The 25,689-nt window shown below is 36.8% G+C and overlaps 1 protein-coding gene across 4 annotated transcripts in view; it reads right to left on the minus strand.

Moving 5' to 3' along the window:
- Positions 1-25,689, minus strand: part of LOC145989836 (uncharacterized) — a 159,089-nt gene that overhangs the window by 59,401 nt on the left and 73,999 nt on the right. The window contains exon 3 of one of the 4 annotated variants that reach the window (XM_083125238.1): positions 6,508-6,567. The exons of 2 other annotated variants lie outside the window; for them this stretch is intronic. In XM_083125238.1, coding sequence (XP_082981364.1) covers positions 6,558-6,567 — 10 coding nt within the window. In that variant the 3' untranslated portion in view covers positions 6,508-6,557. Of the gene's footprint in view, positions 1-6,507; positions 6,568-17,755; positions 19,821-25,689 lie in introns of those variants that run through there. One more of the 4 variants, XM_083125237.1, reaches the window with a different exon arrangement.

Genomic DNA, 25,689 nt, shown 5'->3' on the forward strand with positions numbered 1-25,689 from the left:
GTTAGCATCGTCTAGGTGTCCTCTGTCCTCCCATACCAAAATAAACATAGGTCTTCATGGAACAAGAAAAAATATTCCGAAAATTTTCTAAGTCCACAGCGTTAAAAAAATCTTAAATTGCAAATATCTCGAAAATGGTAAGAGTTATCGAAAAAATATATCGAAAAACACCCCCCATCCCGGTAGCGAAGCTACCCCCCCCTGTCGATTTTGGAGGTATAGAATACGTGTACCAAGTTTTGGTGGTCCTGGGGCCAAGGGGTAAGAAGTTAGCCCACCTCACAAAACTTTGATCACTCGTAACTTTTGAACGAATAGTCGTAGAGAGGTCGGGTTTAGTGCGTCGGTCGAGTCTCGGTGTCCTCTGTCCTCCCATACCAAAATAAACATAGGTCGTCATGGAACCAAATTTGACCTCCATCTGTCGAAAATTTTCCAAGTCCAGCGTTAAATTGCAAAAAATGTCTCGAAAACAGTAAGAGATAACGCGAATATCCTTCCCGTTGACCCTCTTGTCGAGTTTGGTGATGCAGAGTACGTGTACCAAGTTTTCGGAGGTTCTCGGAGGTCAAGAGTGGGCCAATTGCCAAAAAAATATTTTTGATCACTCGTAACTTTCGAAAAAAATAATCATAGAGAGCTGGGATTTCTTGCGTTAGCATCGTCTCGGTGTCCTCTGTCCTCTCATAACAAAATTTGCGTAGGTTGTCATGGAACCAATTTTTTGATCAATCGAAAATTTTCCAAGTCCAGCGTTAAAAAAATCTTAAATTGCAAATATCTCGAAAATGGTAAGAGTTATCGAAAAAATATATCGAAAAACACCCCCATTCCGGTAGCGAAGCTACCCCCCCTGTCGATTTTGGAGGTGGAGAATACGTGTACCAAGTTTTGGTGGTCCTGAGGTCAAGAGGTAAGAAGTTAGCCCACCCTCCAAAATTTTGATCACTCGTAACTTTTGAACAAATAGTCGTAGAAAGATCGGGTTTAGTGGGTTGGTCGAGTCTCGGTGTCCTCTGTCCACCCATACCAAAATAAACATATGTCATCATGGAACCAATTTTTTCATCAATCAAAAATTTTCCAAGTCCACAGCGTTTAAAAAAATCTTAAATTGCAAATATCTCGAATTTTTGACAAACAGAGGTGTCCCATAGGATCTTTGAGAAAAAAACAAACACGTGAAACTCTATAGAGGTGTGGTAATCTATAACCGCAGCCGTTAGAGAACCTTTTACTTTTTTTTTTTTTGGTTGGGCACCACGCACCCCTGGCGAGGTTATATAGGGGCCAGGGGATCCTTAAAAAAAAAAACAATTATTATTATTATTTGTTTGTTTGCTTGCGTCACAATACGGAAAAAATAATGAGAGGCGCGTGTGTGTGTGTGGCACATCGTTCCCCCCCGAGAGAGAGAGGTTTACAAAGGTCACGATATATATATAAACATTTGGTCCCGGACTTGGAAAAAAATTACGATAAGGTGCATTCATCCTTCAAGGATGAGAAAGTGAATTTACTCATCACGGCTTTTCTGCGTCGTGAAACATCGTCAGCGCAATAAATGAGGCGCGGAACGTGGAGAGAAAGTGAGATTTTGAGGTTTCGATGCGATTTTCTGAGGGGTCGAAAAATCAGGGTTGCAGTCAAACATACATTTTGACTACTACTACTTTAGTTTCTGAACAAGCTGTAACTTGTAGGCTCTAAGCCTTAACCTTTGATGTACGATATCATGCACAGTAGAACGTTGAATTTGAAGTTGAGAACTAGCACGTCTCACAGATTTACGCGGGCTTTTCTGGAAAGCTTCCTGAACTGCAACCACTTTATCCTCGCTCACACGCTTCCGACCACTACCTTTCTTCCTCAACAAAGGCCCTGTTTCCAGCAATTGTTTATGCCATTTAACAATGTAATGACGTTCTGGTGCTTCCTGTCCATATTGTTGCTGGAATCTTCTATGTACCGTTACAGGAGACTTCAATTCTGCAAACCAAAAGCAGCACTCAACTTTCTGCTGAACAGTAAACGGCACCATTGTACACTCACGAACAAAGCCGTGCATGCGCTTAATTATGTTACGATTTTTTCCCTTGTGGTGGTAAAAAAAATCCTTTCTTCCCTCTTCCAAATAAACATTATTTGACATTTCTATCGTTAACGATTGTTGAGTTATTTAAATTCTTTATTGGTATATTTTTTCTCGGACACACTGTATTTTAAAATTGCATCATGGTCAGGATAATTTTCTTTTAATCATGGGATTTCAAAGAAAGCGGTCATTTGGAAAACACACACAAAAAAACGCCACTGTTTTGTCCTCACGACAAAAATTGGGAAGTATACTAAAAAAAATGATTACCAAACATTAACACAGATATGAAGAGGCTAAATTTTGATGTAACTTATTTCTATGCAGGTCTACTGGCTAACTTTAAATTGGAGTTGAAACTCGAGTATCCATAATCTTTAATCTGATAGTAGTAAGTATAACACAATTATTTGAGATCTCAATACAAAACGGTGCAATAATGATGAATGCACATTTTCATGCAAAAATAATGTTTGTGAAATTCTAAAACAGTGATACCCAATCAAATTCAATAAATATATGCACTTGGGGAAATTAGCCTGGTGCAAATCCTCAGTAATGTGGCTGTAAAAAGTGTAGGAAGCATTTTTGAGGAAAAGCAGGCAAACAACATTTTCTGAATGTAATTGATGAGCTGATTCCGAATATTTTGTTTGCCACTCTCGATTTTGATGTTATGTGCTTCAAATCGCTAAAAAACAAAATGGCGGCCATACGAAATGATCTCCAAATAACTTTTGAAGGTACAGAAACAAAATAGTGATCTTGGTGTCAAACATTATGTTTTTTGGGTATGCTGAATCCAAATATTATGTTTTGTAATCTGAAATTTGAAGCTATTTGCTCCAAATCGCTAAAAAACAAAATGGCGGCAATACGAAATTAGGTCCTAATAACTTTTGAAGGAGCAGAAAGAAAATAGTGATCTTGGTGTCAAACATTATGTTTTGGGCATGCTGAATCCAAACATTATATTTTCCAATCTGAAATTTTAAGCTATGTGCTCCAAATCGCTAAAAAACAAAATGGCGGCCATACGAAATGAGCTCCAAATAACTTTTGAGGGAGCAGAAAGAAAATAGTGATCTTGGTGTCAAACATTATGTTTTTGTGCATGCTGAATCCAAATATTATGTTTTTCAATCTGAAATTTTAAGCTATGTGCTCCAAATCGCTAAAAAACAAAATGGCGGCTATACGAAATGAGCTCCAAATAACTTTTGAGGGAGGAGAAAGAAAATAGTGATCTTGGTGTCAAACATTATGTTTTTGGGTATGCTGAATCCGAATATTATGTTTTCTAATCTGACATGTTTGAAAATTGTTGTAGTTTTTTTCCTCTATTTTAAACAAAAGAACCACAAAAATGACTAAACCTATGATACATTTTTTTCTTTTTTTACTTTATTTCAGAATGATAGAAACCATGGATCCACTTATAAATTTGAAAAGACCTGCACCTGTGAGCCATCATCTTAAGATGTTTCTTATCAGTTCCTTCAGAACATTGCCACAAACAAAGGATTTAGCTACTTCAGATATTCAAGATACTCTCCGCAAAGCTGAAACACTGGGCCAGGTAAAGCTAGACACCTTCGTGAAGGAAAGGATGATGGCCCCTGGTAAAAGTCACACACAAGGCGAGTTAAGTGATCCTCTACATAAGTCAAATGCAAAGACCTTTAAGTCCCTCTATGAAGTTAAATTGGTAGTAAGTGGCAAGGAAAACATTTTGAAAACTGCCAGGAATATTCTCCAGCGCCTCGTAGCTGCCTATGAGGCAGGTCGTAATCTGGATCTAAATCGCATTTTGTGTCATGAACTAATGCCAATTCCAATCTTCATTGCCAACACAAACGGAAGTCTGAGAACAGGAAACAAAGCCATTCTAGCTGATGTGATGACCAAGGATCTAATTTGTCCGCCTGATATATCAATTCCGTCTGCGTCATGCCTTATAATAGATGGTCAAGCATTAGTTGTTGCACTTGGAAAGCCTGCAGGAGTTTTAAACTTTGGTCAACTGGCAGATGCATTTCTTAACCTTGTTGTTTCTATGGGAAGAAGCTTTAAGAGGATTGATGTCACCTTTGATCGTTATAACGAAACTTCAATCAAGGCTCGAACAAGGGATAGGGGCTTGAAACATGCTCATTTAGTAAGGAGAGTAATACAAAATGGATCCGTGCCAATCCCCAACAAATTCAGTGACTTTCTTGCTAACTCAGAGAATAAAAAAGATTTGGCCTGTTTTCTCTCTAATCATTTGATCAACAATGCTCCTGAAGACAAAATATTTGTGGTTTCCGGTGGATTTCACAAGGAGGATAACGTACGAACAAACAGTCGTGATTTGTCTATTGAAGGATTGCAGGCAAACCACGAAGTGTATAGTGCAGGAGGCCTTAGAAAGATCGCTTCGCGGGGTTACAGCAGACGACAATATGGGGGTGTGTCTGCGAGAACCAATCAGGTCTGCGAATGAGCGAGCCCGGTTGCCACAGCTAGCTCGCTGCACCCTTCTGGAAGGGCGAGTGACCTCTGCCTTTTGCTACCTCGGCCTGTTTGTTCGGCTGAGGAGCAGACGACACGAGAGTATCGGCAATAGTGTGGGAGCGACGTCTGCTGTTAGCCCACGAAACGCTCTTTCTAAGGCCTCCTGCACTATAGTTCACTGTCTTAATTCTGGTGCTGATAACATTGTTGTCTCAGCACGTGATGCAGATGTATTAGTGCAATTGGTAGCGTTATTTCACAAGATTAGATGTGCGAAATTGTGGTTGCGAGCAGTAACATAAAAAAAATATATATACATTCCAGTACATGAAGTCAGGCAGAAGCTTTCATTTACGGATCCTGTCTTCGAAACTTTCATCCCATTCCACGCCATAACAGGATGCGACACAGTATCCTACATTGCTGGGATCAGTAACAAGACAGCATGGAAAATATTTAACACTAATAATAATGATCTACTAAATCTTGGTGTTGACGAATTGAAACAAGAAACAGCACACAAGGCAGAGAAGTTCATATGCAAGTTGTATGGTGTACCGAATGCAAGCAGCTGTGATGAAGTCAGAGTAAAGCTGTTCAGCAAAGAAAAACCCCACAAGCACTGCCCCCCACTACCGATGCTCTACGGTTACATGTACAATGGGCCCACTATCAAGCCATGGTGTGGAGGCAGTCGGTCATACCAAAACCTGTGTTACCACCACCTACTATCTTGGGATGGAAAATGGTTGATGGACAGCTCGTTCCAAAACTTATTCGTGACTAGAAAAATGTTATAGTATTTTTGTAGGCAAAATAAGGTTGAATAAGGATAACGTGCGGATTTATCATACACTGGTACTGTTAATATTTCAATATGGTCTTATGTTTTGAATAATATTATTATTTTGCATCTTTACTTCAGAAATGTTCTATACTTTTTTTCTGTATTAAAAACGTACTGTTACACTGTTTTATTCCTAGTTCAAAAGTATGGATACGAAACATTGCATGGATGCACGTAGCCGCCATTTTGTATTTTAGCGATTTGGAACAAACAGCTTAAAATTTAAATTAGAAAACATAATATTTGGATTCAGCATACCCAAAAACATAATGTTTGACACCAAGATCACTATTTTCTTTCTGCTCCTTCAAAAGTTAATAGGAACTCATTTCGTATGGCCGCCATTTTGTTTTTTAGCGATTTGGAGCACATAGGTTAAAATTTCAGATTGGAAAACATAATATTTGGATTCAGCATGCCCAAAAACATAATGCTTGACACCAAGATCACTATTTTCTTTCTGCTCCTTCAAAAGTTATTAGGACCTCATTTCGTATTGCCGCCATTTTGGTTTTTAGCGATTTGGAGCACATAGCTTAAAATTTCAGATTACAAAACATAATATTTGGATTCAGCATACCCATAAACATAATGTTTGACACCAAGATCACTATTTTGATTCTGCTCCTTCAAAAGTTAATAGGAACTAATTTCGTATGGCCGCCATTTTGTTTTTTAGCGATTTGAAGCATATAACACCAAAATCGAGAGTGGCAAACAAAATATTCGTAATCAGCACATCAAATACATTCAGAAAATGTTGTTTGCCCGCTTTTCCTCAAAAATGCTTCCTACAGTCAGAATTTTCGAAAATTGTCCCAGTCTAAATGTGAATATTCCATAAAGAAGTGAATTCTGGTGTTCACTACATGTATATTTTACTTATGAAATAAGTTTTGCTAGAAACATTCACTTAATGTCATCACATAAAAAAAATGATATTGTGAATAAGTTTACGAAAGTGAGAGTAAATATTATGTTAAATGAAATTATTTTAGGCTTCTCTTTCAACTTCCTCAACTTTGTCATGGGTATGGTTAGAGCAATCTATTAATAAACAAAAAAAAACCTCTTCCTTGCATTGCTTCCTTCAGTTGTGCACGAAATTGTTTCAGCTGTCTATTTGGGCCTACAATGAAATAGCAGAAAGGACATTGGTAATTTGATGTGTCTCATTATTTGTTTCATCCCAATTTTTATATACCTGTTATATTAAAATAATGATATGGTATCCAAAAATCAAGTTTATGTTAGTTCTGCTAATGAGAAACAAACACAATAATCAATACAGAGGTAAATAATTTGATGTAACAGTTCTGTGGGTATGTAGGAAAGCTACAGGATTAGTGAGTAGTTAATTAGTGGTTAATCCTATTTATAAATTCTCCCCCTCATATATATTTTTTCCTATCAGTTATGCAATCATGTGATTTTTCTTGTGATTAACTTACGTAGAATTAATAGGAGGGAAGGGCTAGAAGGAAAGCTTTGATTCGAGGACATCAGAGATCTATAATCAGGCACAATAAGAATAGTTTAAATTTTAGAAGTACCACATATCTAGTGGAAAATGTCAACAGAATCTGTAGATACAGATGAAGTAAGGAAAAAGTTATGTCACGAAATATCTAGAAAACGTTTTTGTTTGTTTTTAATCACTCTTTTATGCTCAGATAGGCTGACCTACAATTTAAAGTGAGGTATGAATCACTGAGTATTATTATACATATTTCCACCAGGACCCCTTCATTATAAGACAACAGCATCATACCATTACTGGAGGAAAAATACATTGAAAACTCAGGGCAAACGTGTAATTTTATCTCAACAGAAGATACGTAGATGGGAATATTTGAGATTTTCAGAAAATAACACCATTGTTCAAGGAGTTAGCTGCCTTGATCCATTAATGATGCACTGTGAAATTAAAACTTTTACCATGACTTTCGAAGTGTAATGAACTAATGAAACTACGTTTGTGGAAGAATACACTGTGGCAGTTTCGACTGATTTGATATATTATAAATCACTCTTCTGCAAGTTGTGGCCATTATTAATGGTGAGGTTGAATGGTGATTAGATGAAAGTGACAAAGGGGTGAACAGAAACACGCACACGTGTACACAAACCACAAACTTCACAAATCATTATCTTGAATATGTTTCCAGGTGCCAAAGACTACATAGTTAGCCTGCGAGAATGAAGTTTCCAGGATGTACTATGCAGGAGAGAGGTTGAAATTTCAGTTTCAGTTTGAATTCAGTTTTAAGTCCCCTTTTATGCACAAATAGGTTAATCAGACTGAAACTACAGTTTAATGTAGAACCCCTTGATTAAAAGACAACGATTTTACCACTACACCATTGGGAATACAGATGTGTGTTCGAAAAGGTAACATCATACACCCCAAGTCATCTGTGAAAAAGAGATAATTTCTGGGTACGATGATCTACTTTGATGAATTCTTTGTATCCAAAAACGCTTTCTACAAAATGTAAACTATTCATTACCTCAATACATGTTTTCATCTAACCATATTGTCTTAATTTTCTCAACAGAGAGAACTTAGCAAATAATCTCTTCTTCCGAAAAGATTTTTCAATTATTGCATTGGTTTTTGCATGCAGATTTCAAAACTTTCCTAATAGACTTAATTTTAATCCATATACATTTGCCAGTTGTAAAAATGTTGTAATCAAACAAATGTGACCATCAACATGCAACAAGTAAACAATAATTCTTTAAGTTAAGAAGCCATATGATAGGGGCACTATGCTCAGATATTCATGCATTTGAATTATGAAAAACTAATTTAATTCTTCACCATTGTCTACCATCCATAATTTGTATCACTGTCACCGAATATATAAAATGGAGTATGGTCCTTGTATTTTTGCTCTTGAAGGACATAATGTGATGCAATACAAGATTAAAACTAATTCGCAATTATTTCGCAATATTGAAATGCATAATTAGAATGCATGCATACACAAACACTGTCTTGAAATAATTGTTCATCGGAGACGAAGCGAAAGGAAGTGAAACAAGATGCAAGATAGATTAGAAAAGAGGAAACACACACACAAGCCCCCCCAATGAAAATGTCAATAAATTGAAAGAACATTCGGACAATAGCTAAGAAACTTGGCAACAAAATTCAATTTGGTTGTATTTCGTTCACTTTAACGTAGATCATTCTTTTACTGACTTTTTGGTAATAATAAGCAATGATTCAGTCCTTGTTATAATTAAAAGTCAAAATAATGATTATCGTCCATTTGGATAAGAAGTTTTTGCATGCTATAATTGATTCTTATAATCTTTCTTAAAATAATAGTTACTTATGCCTAATTACAGTTAATTTCATTTCATTTAATTGCATATCAGAAGTATGAGCAATTTTAAAATATTAGTATTGTTACAATGTTCAGCATTGATTACATTTCTCCAGGTACACTGGCTCTCAAACTTCTATAGAAAATGGTCATCTTCAATAGGTAGCCTCATTCCAACAATTACAAGCCTGCTTTCCAATTACAGGTTTCCAGGAGAACAGTAAAGTACATACATTATTTGACTCTGAAATCCTGAGATGGTGAGGCTGCCCTCAGTACCATTAGAGTTGTTTCGTGTGACCCATCCATAATGCTGGATGACCAGGTATAAGGGGACATACTTGAAAATTGACTATTTAACCTGGGAGAATGTGTACAGCGGCATCTTGCTTGAGGTGGCGTGTGAGGTCAAAATGACCATCCTCGAATATCATAACATTCCCTGCCCGGTTAAAGAATAAAGATCCTCTCAGGACTTGCTCCTAGAATATTGTAGAGTAAGGAGTTTTACACAGGAAACGGAGGATGCTTACCTTTAGCAAAGTAAGCGAAGGTCAAGTAGATAGAACAAAACCAGGTGAGAGGGGTAATACGAAGTCTTCGGTTGGTAATCGTCTGAAGAAGCAACAGCTGGAGCTATAGAGTTATTCGTTTACCAAGCAGGGTAAGTTTACTTCTTTCACACCCTAATCTGCCATTCTCATTGCTGTCAGATGTGCTTCAATCAAAACATGAGTTTTACATTAATGCTAAGCTGGCCCTTTTCGGGCCGTCTCTACCATCAAGTGCTACAATGGTGGGGGGTGAGAAACACCCATTGGTTCGATCCCCACGTTCCAAAGGCTGGAAAGCTATGTGCTGGAGATTCAGGATTTAGCACGTTGCTTTTCTTGTAAAATAGATCGCAATGTGGATGGCGATACTTGGGCTTTTCATCCATTTATATGGAAATGAGTTAAAAAATATATCGCTATGTGATTTGAGATCTGGGATTTTAATTTTGCACCGGATTTATATGATATATCAGAATTGTGTTCCCCACGGATTTTTTTCTTGGGGGGCTTTATTATGGAATGTGCGTCAAAACTGTAAATGATGTTTAATGTTGATACTCGGGTTTAATTCAGAGTTCCTCCCCACTCCCGCACCCCTCGATTGGTTAATCAACCTGAAGTCATGGTGGATCACCAACACAATTTAAAATGTGGAGGAAAATAAAATAAGATGTTTTTTCAGTAGGCACGGGTGACCGAGGAATAACCCTGAGCCCCAGCTTCTTCGCAGTTATCCGTGGCAGGTTGGCAATTTGGTGCAAGGATTGGCCGTCAAGTTCTATGTCGGACTTGAGGGAGCCTCATTGTCCCCAGAATGTGGCCAGCCTGGGCACATGTCGACAAACCCCTGTCATTCCGCTCCTGGTAGCGCTGTAGTTCACTCGAACCCAGTACCCTGGTCAGGTCTCGACGGCTATGACAGAACTACCACCTGGGAAATTTTCGTCATTCTCAGGATTTTAACTACGGTAGAAAGTGGCATTTAATTCTGACTTACAGGGGTCCCTTGAAATAAAATTTACCATTTTTTTATTAATTAATTTCTCAACTAGGACTAAAAGTCAATATTAAGGTTATCGCAATGAAAGATACTAATTTAGCGTTAATTGATTCAGACTCAATTGCACCATTAAGTATTCAGTGAGTCACAGCAGAGAGTATGCTGAATCAATTGTTTTGTTTTTTTAATTAATTAAAGTTATTTGAAGTTTCAATTTTCTTTTCATTTAAAAACAGACCGTAACACCAGTTGTGTTTATGTATTTTAAGCTGTAATCTGTTAAGATTATTGCAAGGAGGATATTTAATTTGATTTCATATAATTTTGAAATGCTCAAGGTCAAGTGGTCGACTCACTCGTAGTTAAAATGACTGAAATTTCCTTGCCCCTGAAGATGGGAGCCTTGATACTAATAATTGTAGTGCAAATTGACAAGGAGATAGTTGAGAAAATACATGAGTTAGTCGCATTGCATTTTATTTCACCTTATTTAAGGAGTAAATTGTTTCAGAACTGAATTATGTTAATATGTGAAAAAACGAAATGCTAATTGTTGGCTATGCATGGTCGGTTGAACTATAACCCGCTTGTTAATTATATGTTCTAGTTAAGAAATAATAATAGGTGTTTTACTTGTATGCACAGAAATAATGGAATACGTAAGAGAGTGTGCACGTGTTTCATATATGTTTCGGAGCATTTAATGTCTGCTACTATGCAGAGTGTAAGCCGAATTAATAGTAGTAAGAGTGACACTATCATTCCTTTAGTTTAAAGTTATACATGTCTTCCCCTAGAAATTAATTGCGTACAAAGAGGTACCATTAGTCAGAGGAATGACACTGTCATTGTAGCGCAATGACATAAAAATGATCTAGTCTGCATGACTTTTAGTCTGTTAAAACACCATAGTTAGGAGTAAGCTAAATTTTAATGGAAAAGAGATAATTCAATTCTCCCTAGGACATAATGTCCTGACGGCTCACTGATAAGAGACGAATTTAGTACAAGAATTCCTCTTTATCTATTGTTTGCAAGAATTAATGTAACAAAGGATGGACTTTTGTGTACCTAGGTCATGTATTAAATAAATAAAATGGTTGTCCAATGTTCACAGCAGAAACAGAGTCTTAATTCACTTTAAGCCCTAAATCGCCAATAATTATTGCATTATAATTTATGACACTTACATAGCAATTTAACTGTTATATCTGTAAAAGTAACTGTTGAAAATATACAGTAAAACCTCGTTAATCCAGATTAATGGGGGGATAAGTTGACTGTTTTTCAATGTCCTGTTAATCTGTTAACTAACTGCCAGTTGGAGATAACAGCCAGTCTTAACCAGCACCGGTTTTTTCAATGTGAAAGTAACTGCCAGTTAAATAAACCATGGTTCATTCTCTAAAACAGTGTGTTGGCAACTCTGAAGCACGGAAATGACAGGAAATCGATCTGCACGCCATCTGTTAGTATAGTTTCAAACAGCGTTGACTGGAACACAGCCTGGCGTTAAATATAGAACTACAAGAGCGCCATGCTCGAAAGCATGTTATTGCATTGGGATTGGGAAATAATTGGAACAATGGCTGCGTTGCGTATCCATCCTGTATGCTTACGAAATAAATTAACGAAAGCCAGCACTACAAATTTGGTTTTCTTCTAATAAAGGTCAATTCAACGTGTTGGAAATGCTGTTATGAGGCACAAGCATAGATACTTTCTTGTAGAAGAAGCATGAAGAACTCGAAAATCGAAACATTAATAATACCTGTCTGTTGATATAAACACTATTAATATGTAAATATTGTACATTTGACTGCATGCATTGTACCTCTCTCCGCATGTCTGTTGAGCAAAAAAATAACATGTTAATAGTAAGCATGCTTTGTAAGCTTCTAAAAATATGAAGGTACAAGTAAAAATAATTTTAAAATAATTTACTGTAATATTTCTCCAAGCAGATCATTCAACAATAAAACATGAATTGAAGGCAACACACGTAATAAATATTTGAAAAGAAAAAAAAAAATCCGTGACCAGGACTTGAACTTGTATTACAAAACACAACATGCTCTCCAAGGTGGTGCCGCTAACCACTGCACCAAATTACTGTATGGATATTGTTCCGCCTGGTAGATCAGATACCCTGGTCATTAATTCTCCAACACACGACCTTGCCAAGCGATTTCTAGCAACTATGCTGCTTAATTTCAATATTTACATGGACATTGGTAAGCTCTGCCAAACAAAACAAGTCTTTTTCTGTACCAAATTAACAGTTTTATGAATCATATCTTGTTTAATCTGACAGCGAAGGTGCGAGTGTTGAACTTCGATACCTGCATGGGGCAGCCATATTCCTGTTCTTGACTTCTAGCCACATTTAAAACCTTGCATTCTGCTTTTTTTTAATTTCCTTTTGCCTGTCCAGATTAGTTGAAGTCTCCGGCTTATCAGGGTTCGGATTAATGAGATTTTCCTGTACTTCTGCTGATAAAACTCTTGTTACAATTACAGCTACTTGATCTTAAATAGTAACTGTTACTTGCCAACACTGTAAATATTTTATAGCAGTCAGATAACTTTGGAAAAGTTATCTGCAGTCACATGAGCTTATGTTGCTAGCAATTCAGAATGGGTATATGTGTTATGATGATGCGGTACAGGTTAATTGCACCAACTATTCCACTACAAAAACCTTCTTCTCCTTTTTACAATTTCCCACTTAAAAAACTGTCTATTTCATGTTAAAACACATGCTCGAATACAGAATGCTTGCCTCCAACATGAATCCTTGAATTTCTTGATAGAACTGGATTGTGTCAAAAATATTTCTCAAATGCTGAATAGGAATAGAGCTTCTATCCTTTATGAATTCCTGAATGTTTTGTAAGATCTCCCTTGTGTCAAAGGCTCTTCAACAATATGAATCTTTGAATGTTTTTGAAGATATGCCAACTCTCTAACTGTTTTAGAGTTTTAGAGTTGTAGCCTGTGGAAGAAGATGGTGTGCAACAGAAAATGTGATCCAAATCTGAGAAATGTGCAACGAAGCTAACTTCAGAACCCAATAACTTCGGAACTATTGATCACAGCTTGGTGATATTTACACACCAAACAAATCTCATTGCATCAAAATATCCACAGCTTGCTCACATTAGCAAATAATAAAATCAAAAATATGGCCTTAAAACATTATATGTCAAAACATGCATATCTTATGTGCCTGAAAATACTACTGTAATCCACCCAGGAAAGTGGTCTTATCTTTCCTAGTTACCTCATGTGGGCCCAAGAAAAACACATTACATTGCTTCCATATCTTGCACACAGCTCATGTTACATGTGATTGCAGATACAAAAAGAATGGAAAAATTACAGGAAAATGGTGGATTTTTGAAAAGGTGTACCACAACAGGGACAGATGATATCAAAGCCAAGTTCAGCCAAACCAAGAGTAATGAGACCTTCCCGTAATGTGTGTCAACTTGTTACTCCATGGGACTAGTGCACAGTAAATGTAGACTCTTAATCACCGAGTACATTTTCAGGAGAAAGTTTAGAATTGCCCAAGGTTTTAAATAAAATTTTATATCTTGGTAACTACAAATTATATCTCGTCATTTTAGTAGTCAAAGCTACATGCCTATTGTTGAAAAAATAAAATCTTCATTTCCTAAATAGATGATGAAAGTAAAAAAAAATATCTTATTTTCATCCAAAATTAAAAATTTATCAGGCCCCACGAGAAAGTGAGGGTTCAAAACAGTACCTGCACATTGCCCGATATGCATTACATTCTCATACCAAGAATTGCACACTTGCTGCAGATACTTTCTTAGAAAAATATTCCCAAATGTAAGAGCCGTGATGTTTTTTTGGCAGGAAACTATGAATGCTTGAGTTAAAAATTACATCTTGTTATCTTCAGTACACACTAGACTACACACCTATGGTCCTACAAACTTAAATTTCATTTATCAAGTAGAAGAAGATAAAAGTTTAAAAAATTATTTTTTTTATGAAATTTGAACATCGTCAGCCAGGCACGTAAGCAAGGGCTGTTCAAAGGGAGTGTTCAAAATGGTACATATTGCCGAATATGTGTTTCATTCTTGTTTAGAACAGCGCACTTGCTTTTGATGCTCTCGGAGAAAAAAAATAATATCTAATGTAAAAACTGGGATTTTTTCATGGGAGAAATTTTCCACTTTTTTCAGTAGAAATGTAACCAGAATCAAATTTAAACTTTACTAATTTCTAATGGGATGCCACAAAGCTCATGTAGCAGTCAAAACATGTAGCTCCAAACAATACCTGTTACAGTATCCTCCAAATTTGAAAATTCTTGTATACATATACACACAAACACAGAAACACACATTAACAGTGAGAGTTAAATGTTATTGGACACCAGAAAAAAAGGACTACCTTCCAGGATAGTACTGCAACATGCAAGAATAACAAGTTGGAATTTTGACGCACATTAGGGTAACGTCTGATTATGTCGTGAGGCTTGGATATCATCTGTTCCTTTTGTGGTACACCATTTCAAATATCCACCATTTTCCATTAATGTTTTCATTTCTTGTATCTTCAGTAACATGTAACATGAGTTGTGTGCTAGACATGGAGGCAACCTAATCTGTTTCTTGAGCACACATTAGGGTTACTAGAAACTACAGAGTGTCCGAAAAGTCACGCAACCCGGTGTTTACGACCGTATAACGGAAATTACATACACCTTGCAACCCTGAAATGTGGTTTCAATTGGATAGGTATGTCAACAGCCAAAATTCCAGGCATTGGTCGACAGAAAACCCACATCAATTGCATGAACTACCGTGCACTCTCCGAAAATCGGTGTATGGTGTGGAATATTCGCGACGTCGTATTGTGGGACCGTTATTCTTTGAGACAACAGTGGATACTGCTGTGTACGGGGATCTCATAATGCAATTCGTTGCTCTCCTGGAAGAAGACGAACGTGATGTTTGGCTACAACAAGATGGAGCAACTTGCCATACATCTAATGAATCTCTTCGTATGCTGAGAGAATTTTTTGGTGATCGTCTAATATCCAAGGATTTATGGCCCAGTCGCTCGCCCGATTTAACATCTGGAGATTTTTTTCTGTGGGGTTACTTAAAGGGGAAAGTATACCAAACGGGACCCAGAACATTAGAGGAGCTGAAACGAAACATTACACAGGAAATTAATAATATCGATGCTGCAACCCTCAGGAAGGTATCTGAGAACATGATCAAGCGAACCAACTTATGTATCCAAGAAAATGGTGGACACTTCAAACATTTGCTTTAATTTGTAGTGATACCCACATTTCAGGGTTGCAAGGTGTATGTAATTTATTGCATATGTTCGAGAATAACCAACTTTCTCCTTTTGTCGTTAAAAGTGACTTAGTGTGACAGCCTGAGGTGAAACACGTCTGTTAGTGACACGTGACACCAACAGTGTTGCCAGTGTCCCTCGTAATATTGTGAAAACATCGATTTTTGGAACAGCCCATTTATTCCCTTCTGCAATGTTTTTGAAACTTCGCCAAAGTTCTTTTTCTGTCAAATTCATTAGATGGCCATCCAAATTGTTCGTTGGTATTGTGAAATGTTGCAATAATTTACCTCAGTGAGTTCTGTGCATCAATATACACGATTTGCAAATATTTTTTTTCCGCCTTTGGCAACACTTTGCTTATTTGTTATTAAAACATGCATGTTCTTACATATGTCTGTCTCTCTAAATTTTCCCAATATACAGGGCATTCTCTTGGCAGAAAGCGTTTCTTCTAATTCCGTTTCGCTATTCCGTTATACGGTCGCAAACACCGGGTTGCGTGACTTTTCGGACACTCTGTATAATACCACTTTCCTGGGTGGATTTTCAGTTGGATATGAATGCTTCTTAAGGCAAATTTTGGATTTATTTAAAGCTGAGCTGATACCAACTGGAAGAGGGTGTCTAAGAAATAACAAAAACAAAATTCATGACTTTTTCATGACCTTTCTATCCAATTTCTTGACTTCCCACACTTTCTCTTAACATTTATTTAATTACCCACTACTTAGGTATAGTTGGAAATAAAAAAAAATGTATATTCTTATTCAATGAAAGATCCCTACCACAGGACAGGTAAGATAAAAACTGAAGCTGTACTTTAACAAGAAATTTAGACTTGCTTTAATCCATGTAAAAAATAATGCATCAGACTTCATCTTGGATAGAGAATAGCTACATTACTTTATTTGATATTTTTACAAAACTTTATGCATGCAAGTATGTAATAATTAAAAAACAAAATAAACAAATCTTAACCACAACTCAAAAAGGTAAAGTACTCCCCTGTGCTTAGCACCACATGAAGGCGTATAGGGGGTGTGGGAGTAACGCCCCACATTTTCTTCATCCGGTCGTGAGTGGGGGTGATGTGATCAGCATCACGCCCCTGACCACCTTTACCCCCCAGGGTTTCCACCAGGTACCCATGTCATTCGACGCTGGGTGGGCACCGGGGCCACTTCAAACGTTAGAAAAGTTCCTGGATTCGAACCGGCCGGGGATCGAACCCGGGACCTTGAGCATGGTAGTCAGACATGTTACCGACTGAGCCACCGCGGCCACTCAATACAATTTTAATTTCCAAATATTCAATTTTATCAAATCCCAGTAGAAGTATACAGGGTGTATCGTAAGTAATAGCACAAACTGACACAGTTGAAAGTACGCAATACTAGAAGCAAACAAGTCAAGTCTGGAAGCAAGCCGTTTGAGATAATTGCAAATGTATGGTTACAAGCTGCCACTGACTTCATTGTTTGTAAACGTTGTCCTAGTTGGTAAAATGTACTCTTCGTTACTGTAAGGTTCCATTTTAACTATGCAGTACAGCACAACTGATGTGACTCCCACAGTATGATTAGACTGTGTACTGATTGTATCCATCCTGTTTCATTACAAAACCACCTCTTGGGAAAAGAGCAAACCTCGGAACGTGCAAGGAGTAAAGCACTCTGTGTTTACAAAATGCAATCAGTGACGGCTTCCAAAAACACATTTGGAATTATCTCAAAAATGGCTCGTTTGCAGACTCATGTTTACTGAGACTTTTTTCTTCTATTATCGTGGACTTTGAAGTGTGTCAGCTTGCGCTATACACCCTGTATAACAAAGTAAATTCACTATACTGGAAAAAAAAATAGCACAAATTCTTGACAAGCATAATTTCTTGACTATCTTGCCCTACCTGTTGATTTCCTGACTTTTTGTTTACATTCTTGACAGGTAGACACCCTGTAGAACTGACATAGATGCTGATCACCAATTCCCACCAATACCAATACTGATACTTCAAAATTTTAATAATTAAAAGTTATTCAAAAATATTGAATAATATGTATTAGTGGGTACGTATTCCACTATAATATTCATCAATTTAACAACATTTTAACTTTAATATATTCAAGAATCACATAAGGATATTAAATTACATATTATGTTATTACAAAATTTAATTTTTTCACACACATCTACTGCAAACCAAGAAGAAGCTTTGCATTTTCCATAATTTGGAAGATAATGAGACTCCGCGAAAGTGTCATCCAAATCCACAATTATGACCTGGAAACATTTTCGAAATTGGTCAATCTAACATAGAATGAACCACACAGCTCTGTCCAGTATGGATTCTTGAATGTCCTCAAAACGTTACCTGTGATAAAATGATTTTTTACATGTTGTACACACTTAGCACATTTGCACACAAACCGATAAGATCGATGACGTATCCTACTTAGACATCGAGTGCACCAAGAAACAATGGGGCTAAATGGCAAAGGAGCACATGTAGCAAGCTCGACAAAGGACCTTTCGATTTTCGAATGCATCGGAGCTCCCCTCGACACAACGAGAGTCGGAATCAGGCCCCTGCACCTCAGGCAATGAAAGAGAGGACACAGACCCAAGTTATAAAATTTAGCTTGAAGTTATTTTGAAGCAGGGCAGCGATCCAAACCAAACCATAATGATGCTAGATCTATCACAAATTGAGTTTCATTGACACCTAGCACTCTGCATTTGCATAATGGGAAAATCTAACATAATTTGCTAACTTGCTCCTCTGGGAAGGAGAAATTAAATTCAAAGAACGATATTTTGAGAGATTAAAAATAAAATGACATACAGATTTTAAATCCGGACATCAACCACACTCTCTCCTATTCATCTTTTCTTTATTCTCCCATTTACCTCGCAAGGAACAGGAACATTTCATGGAAAGACTTGGTAGAAAATTTTGGGGCATAAATAAAGTGCATGTTCCACTATGTAGTTGATAAATCATCCCAAATTTTCTCTACTTCAATGTTTAACACATCTCGGAAAACAGATGCATCACCTAAAATTACAAGCATCCTAAAAATAATCAGTAATAAATTACTGTTACTAATTATCAATAATAATTCATTGTTATTGCTTTTTTAGATCCTAGCAAAATTCATCAGCATTTAGCAGAATTTCACAGATTAAACAGCTCTTTCTTATCGGGAGGTTGGCAACACAGGGCAGAAACCATCTGGCTTTCATGCCTCCAAGGTCATGGCGAGAACCCCAATTGTGTCGGTGAAAAAACATGCTGTGAGGGTTGGCATTTTCACAGAAAACTACCCTGGCAAAAGAATGGTATGTGTGCAAGTGTGTTTAGGGTTTCTCTCCACTATGAAATTCTGAATGTACTCTAAGATTTTCCTTGCATGCAAATGCCTTGTTACATGTTGAACACACATATGGCCTTTCTCCAGTATGAATTCTTGAATGTTCTCTAAGACGTTGCTTGTAAGCAAATGATTTGTTACATGTTCTACACACATAGGGTTTCTCTCCACTATGAATTACTGAATGTCGTCTAAGATTTTCCTGCCGTAAAAATGCTTTGTTACATGCTGAACATGCATACGGCTTCTCTCCACTATGAGTTCTTGTATGTCTTCTTAGACCATCACTGTGTGCAAATGATTTGTTACACACTGAACATACATACGGCTTCTCTCCAGTATGAATTTTTGAATGTACTCTAAGATTTTCCTTGCGTGCAAATGCCTTGTTACATGTTGAACACACATATGGCTTTTCTCCAGTATGAATTCTTGAATGTCCTGTAAGAATTATCTTGTGAGCAAATGATTTGTTACATATTGTACACTCATAGGGTTTCACTCCACTATGAATTTTTGCATGTGCTCTAAGATTTGCCTTTCGAGCAAATATTTTGTTACATGTTGAACAAACAAAAGATTCTTTTCTAGTTTCATTTCGCACATCAACCACAAGATCACATTTGTCATCAAACAAATTACTGCCACCCCTGCAAATGGTAAGAGATTTCAATGGAAGTAACATCAATTTGAAGTTTTTGCTTGAAGCTGAGTAAGGTTCTTGCTGAAAGTCACTTCTTGTCAATTTGCATTCCAGTGATAACCTGAAAGCAGAGATATCTTATGAAACAAAATTCATGACAGGATATTTCAGAAAAAGCACATTAATCTTTCGGGACACACGCTTATTTCACTTTCGTGAGCAGTCACATGTTGTACTTTTTACAACAGATATAAATTAACTGCATTCACAAGCTTACTTTAATTTGTACCTCTTGACTTTTTTTTCATATTTTTGTATTTATATTTTATTTTATTTTTAACTGTTTTAATCTATTTATTTAATGGATAAGATTTTTTTTTTAATTTTGCAGGCACCATGCACAGTGGATTGGATCTCACTTTAAACTGTAGGTCCAGTCCCACTTAGGCTATATGTACATAAAGTGTACTTACAACACCAATTTTGATATTCCAAATTCGTTTATTATTTTATGTTGGTGACAAGATTTTTTTCAAGAATACAAAAAACTTTTGTAATGTAAGAGATTATTCATTACAGTATTTTAATAATTCACTTGAACTTACATGAAAAAAATAAAAACAAATTCAAAAGTTACACAAACAATGAAATTATGTAAGTATAAATGGTTGCAAAACCATTGATGACTAAATTCACTCGTCTTCTTTTCCTAGGTTACCATCAATACAATGTAAGCAAATATCTCGTTTCTGGACATGCAGCTTCTTGAGAATATTTTTTTTCTAATCTTGGAAATCTGATCAAATTCTGTCGTGTAATCTAATCACTTTGTGTTGATAACACAGGGGATATAACACCATTAAGCCTTGTTTCCATGATTATGAAAAACTAAATACACTGACCAAGGCAGTAATTTATTTTATTAAAAACATAAACTAAACGTAACGTTTCAACCTTCTAGCAAGGTCTTCTTCAGACTCTGTATCAAGTACAAAAATTGCCAACTTTACTTTCACCTAAAAGGCTAAACACAATTATTTCCATATAGAATGTGGGGACTGAAGTTAAACAAAGAATGGAAGAAGATGTTAGAAAGAGTGGAAAGGACAAGAGAGAAAGAGGAGAGGAGAAGGAAGAAAAATGAAGGGAAAAGAGTGTGAGATTAAAAGTCCAACCACATTCTATATGGAAATAATTGTGTTTAGCCTTTTAGGTGAAAGTAAAGTTGGCACGTGAAAGTCACCTGCTAGAAAGTTCCAAACAACTCTTCCAAATAGACTGGAGGGAGTAATGTTTGTGTGTATATATAATGCCCTTTTTTTTTAATCTTGTTACTTTTGTACTTGATACAGAGTCTGAAGAAGACCTTGCTAGAAGGTTGAAACGTTACGTTTAGTTTATGTTTTTAATAAAATAAATTACTGCCTTGGTCAGCATATTTAGTTTTTCATAACTCAGGGGAATATTTTTTTTCTTATTTTCTGTTGCATTTGATTTTTCAACTTTTTCTATGTAATTTTTAAACGCTGATTTCAAATATGAAACCGGTTTTCTTGTACATGCTATAGTTATCATGCAATTTGAAACTTTTACTTTTGTGAAAAAGGGGATAGGTGGATAATAACACTTAGATTTACCCGAACCATGCACTAAAACACCTTGGACTGATTATTTGAATGTATTTTCAAGCCCAGTTTATGTGTAGAAAGAATAATAGTGACCGGACCTGCAGTTTAAAGTGGGATCTGACCATTGTGTGCTTCCACCGGGTAACGAACCCAGGATACTTCGATGACAAGTTGACAACATTCCCACTACGTCATCTGAAAGGCCCTAAAACACTTTTTTTTTTTCACTTTTTCATATCAGATCATGGCTTCTTCACTTAGACATAAGAAAGCAGCTGAGTTAATAGCATGCAGGCTGGAAGAAAAGATTATACTGCACTGATAAGCAGAAGTGTTATATTTCAGAAAGTGAGAGCAGATTTTTGTTGACTTCTTTTCAGAATACAAGCACTCTGTTTACTACCATGATATCCCAGTACTTCTCACCCAATTAGGTCTTACCTCGTATAGTCCAAAGTATGGCGATTATTTCTCAATAGTTCTAAGTACATTTTTGTGTGATCTCTTACACAACAGGAATATTTATGGATTAGTTCCAGTTGGTCACTCAGTGCATTTGTGAGAACATAATTACATAAAAGAGCATGTCAAAGGCGACAGGACAAGAATATGATGGCAGACTACAGTTGCCAGCGAGATTGCCCTGAACAAGTTCTCAAAGCAAGAGCTACAAGCACAAATTCTTGCCTGAATAGAAACTATTTGAACTTTAAATGCCACCGATATCAAATGTCTTATATTGCCTTCTGTCTGCATGTAGACATATGTTATTTTCTTTTTTAAAAAAAAGCCTTAACTTCATACTTGATAGATGCATGATAAGAGGAAGAAGAATTTGTATTCTATAGCATGTTATTGATTGGTTGTCATAGTAACGAGTTGTGTAAGATGTACGTGAATGGCTTCCAGGCATTAAAGTTATATTGTTTTGAACCTACGTGCTTGTATGTCTTGTGCATGTATAGATAAGAAATCACAAACACAACACAACAACGCTTACATCTATGGTGCAGTCCTACAGGATATTCTTGGTGAGAAGAAGTAGTATGGATGAAGACGTCATGAAGAGTACGCGACAATCATCATTCCAGCATAGGTTTATGCAAGAAGAAATTGTGTCGGCTTGATCAATTTCTATGGTAAGAACTAAGATTACAAGCTTTGTGTATTATTTACAATAATTGTACAAGGCCAAGGTTCAAATCAGTGTGATACAAATTGTGTCTACGGCGTAGATTACAATAATTGTACAAGAACAAAGTTAAAATCATGTGATATGGATTGTGTCTATGATATTGTGATATTTAGTTGTCCACAATTATAAATATGCTCCGAGTTCCGGCCACATGCGAAAGAAATAGATTATTTAACGAGATTTGAACAATCTTGTTTGGCTCATGTTAATGAAGCCAGAAAAGTACCCATACTGATTTCAGTTATAGGGTCTGAAACATTTAAAGTGCAAAAAACTATCCTTGCACCTGAACCAGTCGAACGTCAAACGTATTCGACCCTCAAGGACAATCTGCTTAAACATTATGGCCAGATAATAAACAAATATGTGGAACATTTTAAGTTCAGGCAATGCATGCAAGAAAGCGACGAGAATGCAACACAATTTATGGTACGTGTTAAGCAACAAGCACTTAAATGTAGTTTTGGACAGTACTTACAGGAAGCCATTGTAGAGCAAATAATTGTAGGCGTTCGGTCTGATGCCTACATTGACTCCAGCAAAACGTCAAGATGTTGTGCTTCAAATGGAATTAATTGAAAGGGAAACACAAATGTTCGTACATCGTGAAAAGGAATGCAGTCCTAATCTAGTTGCATTTGCTGGGACACAGAAATTTAAACCAGGTTTCCAGTCCTCACAAGCACAGAAAAAGAACTTCGTTGAACCTCAGGATAGAAATTATAAAAGCACTGAAGAATGTGATAGATGCTCCAGAAGACATGATCCTGGACAGTGTCCAGCAAGATATTCGATATGTTCATTTTGAAAAAAGAAAGGTCATTGGCATGTATAATGCAAGTTTAGGAAAAATAATGGTGGAGTTCCGAATAAGACAATTACAACTGATCGAATATCTATGTCTAATATTAAACATTTAGATGCTATTGTTGAATAAAGCATACATAACGAATCTCATGAGTTGTCTTTATTGCACGTTGAAGTTAGTGATTCTCTTCTGCCAGGAGATAGTACTTACACTATTTCATCGAACACAGAAAATACACAAGTGGAAGATGCAACACTCACTCGTTCAGAAGCAAGGAGTGTTAGTTTCAAGCCAAGAGCACAAGCTATAGATGGCACTAATGTTCTTGTGTCACCAGAACCCTGCATAGTTGATCTGTGTATTGCCAATTGTACAGTGTGAACTAGATACTGGATCTACAGTTACTCTGTTTAATAACAAGTCTTTCAAATAATTATTTCCCCATCGGTGAACACAATTCACTACAATAAAGTTACGAGGTGTGAATAATAATACATTGAAGTTGAAAGGTCAAGCTTTCATTGATTTTTCATTGAATGATGTATTGTATAAATTACCGGTTATTCTCTGTGAAGAAGAACTGTGTTACCCATTGATTGGACATTCATGGCTCGACAGTATTCATCCAGCTTAAAGGAAATTGTTAACACAATGTAACACTGTGTTGACAAACACTGGGTCTGAACGAAATAATAATGCAGATATTAATTCTAAAATACCGGAAAGTGAAGGTTTGAGAGCAGATAGTTTATTATCTAGCAAATATGCTAAAGTTTCTGATGGTGATCTATCAAAACCCGTTACACAGTTTAAAGTTGATAATTTAAATATTTGTCAATTGGCAAGGAGGAAAGTAAGAAAAGGTCCTGTGAATGAGTGGCCAAGTTTCACGCATGGGGGAGAGAGTACACATAGAGCACTTTTTCTTCAGAGAAAATAATTTTCTCATTCTAGTCGACGCATTCAGTAAATGGGTTGATGTATGGCCAGTTCATTCTCTGGATTTGGCTGAAACCATACGTTGCATATTACAGTCTTGTTCTTACTTAGGTCTACCAGATAATATTGTGTCGGATAATGGTCCTGTGTTCAGTAGCCTAACTTTCCAGAACTTCTGTTCACAATATGGAATAAGGCACTTAACCATACCTCCGTACCATAGTCTGAGTAACAGAATGACCGAAAAATATATTCGCACCGTTAAAGACCATTTGAGAAAATTGGTATTGGAACACCCCAATTTGAGTTCTTTACAAATGGACGCGAGGATCACGGAAGTTCTTCAGTTTTTGAGAAATTCCAGATTAGAAGAAACTCAAAAGTTTGCCTTCTACTTCCATGTTGGGATTTCAACCAAGAGACTGGTGGATGGTAACAAATATGACTGAGCAGGAAAGGCGAGTGGATCGCCCATCATTTCTTGGATCATGGCGGGGCCGAGTAGAGAGGAAGAGACTTGACCAAACTACATATCTTCTGAATGATCCAGTCTGGGTGCAGACCCCGAAGGTAAATTCACCGAAGCATGTGCCAGGAATGTTCGACGGATCGACACAAATGGTACACGTCAGGTGGCTAAGAAAATGTGAGTGTGGACCAAACCGCTCATCAACACCAGCAGGACAGCCGGAGGATGCAGAGGGAAGAAGAGATAATGAAAACCAACCAAACACAGATGCTAGTCATGCACCACTCAGAAGATTGAATAGACTTAGGAGACCTCTTGATAGATATGGTGAGACCAGCACTTAAAGCGATCTCCTAACCCGGCGAAGGTTTGAGCATTTCCCATGTAAGCTTATAGTTTTTTCTGGTTATTTTGGTCATGACTACCTCGAGAACCAGTTGATAAAAAAAAAAAATCAAATTTTAACAGAACACTGAGAAAGGATGTTTCTAGAGAACCACTGATTAATATTTTCATTTGCTGCATCAACCTCCCAAAAATTGATTAATCAATCTTACTCTTTTTTCAAGTTTCTTGACAGGGCAACCCTGCAGAGAGCCCAGTCGGATCTTCACGGAATCTCGTTCACGACTAATGAGCCGGGAGGAGAGGGGAGGGAAACTCGAGGAGAGCTCACCAGATGTTTTAGAGCTGCAGAAACCGGCTTCGGGTATAAATATCCAGGAAGGTAAGCTCTGTGAAGATCGAACTGGGTATTTTTGAAATTATAGGGCTAAATTGAAAATGGACAGAAGAAAGCATTCAGGAATGTGAATAGAATCAGCACAGATATACTTGTACATTCACTTAGTCAGGGGTATGAAATTTGGAAGTACCGGGATAGTGAAAGTATTCTGTACAGCATTGCTGTTCTCAAGGAGGGGTTGAGAGAAATATTTTTATATGCATTTT

The sequence above is a fragment of the Lepisma saccharinum genome, chromosome 7 (genome assembly GCF_977018435.1).
Source record: "Lepisma saccharinum chromosome 7, izLepSacc3.1, whole genome shotgun sequence".
Classification (NCBI taxonomy): domain Eukaryota; kingdom Metazoa; phylum Arthropoda; class Insecta; order Zygentoma; family Lepismatidae; genus Lepisma; species Lepisma saccharinum.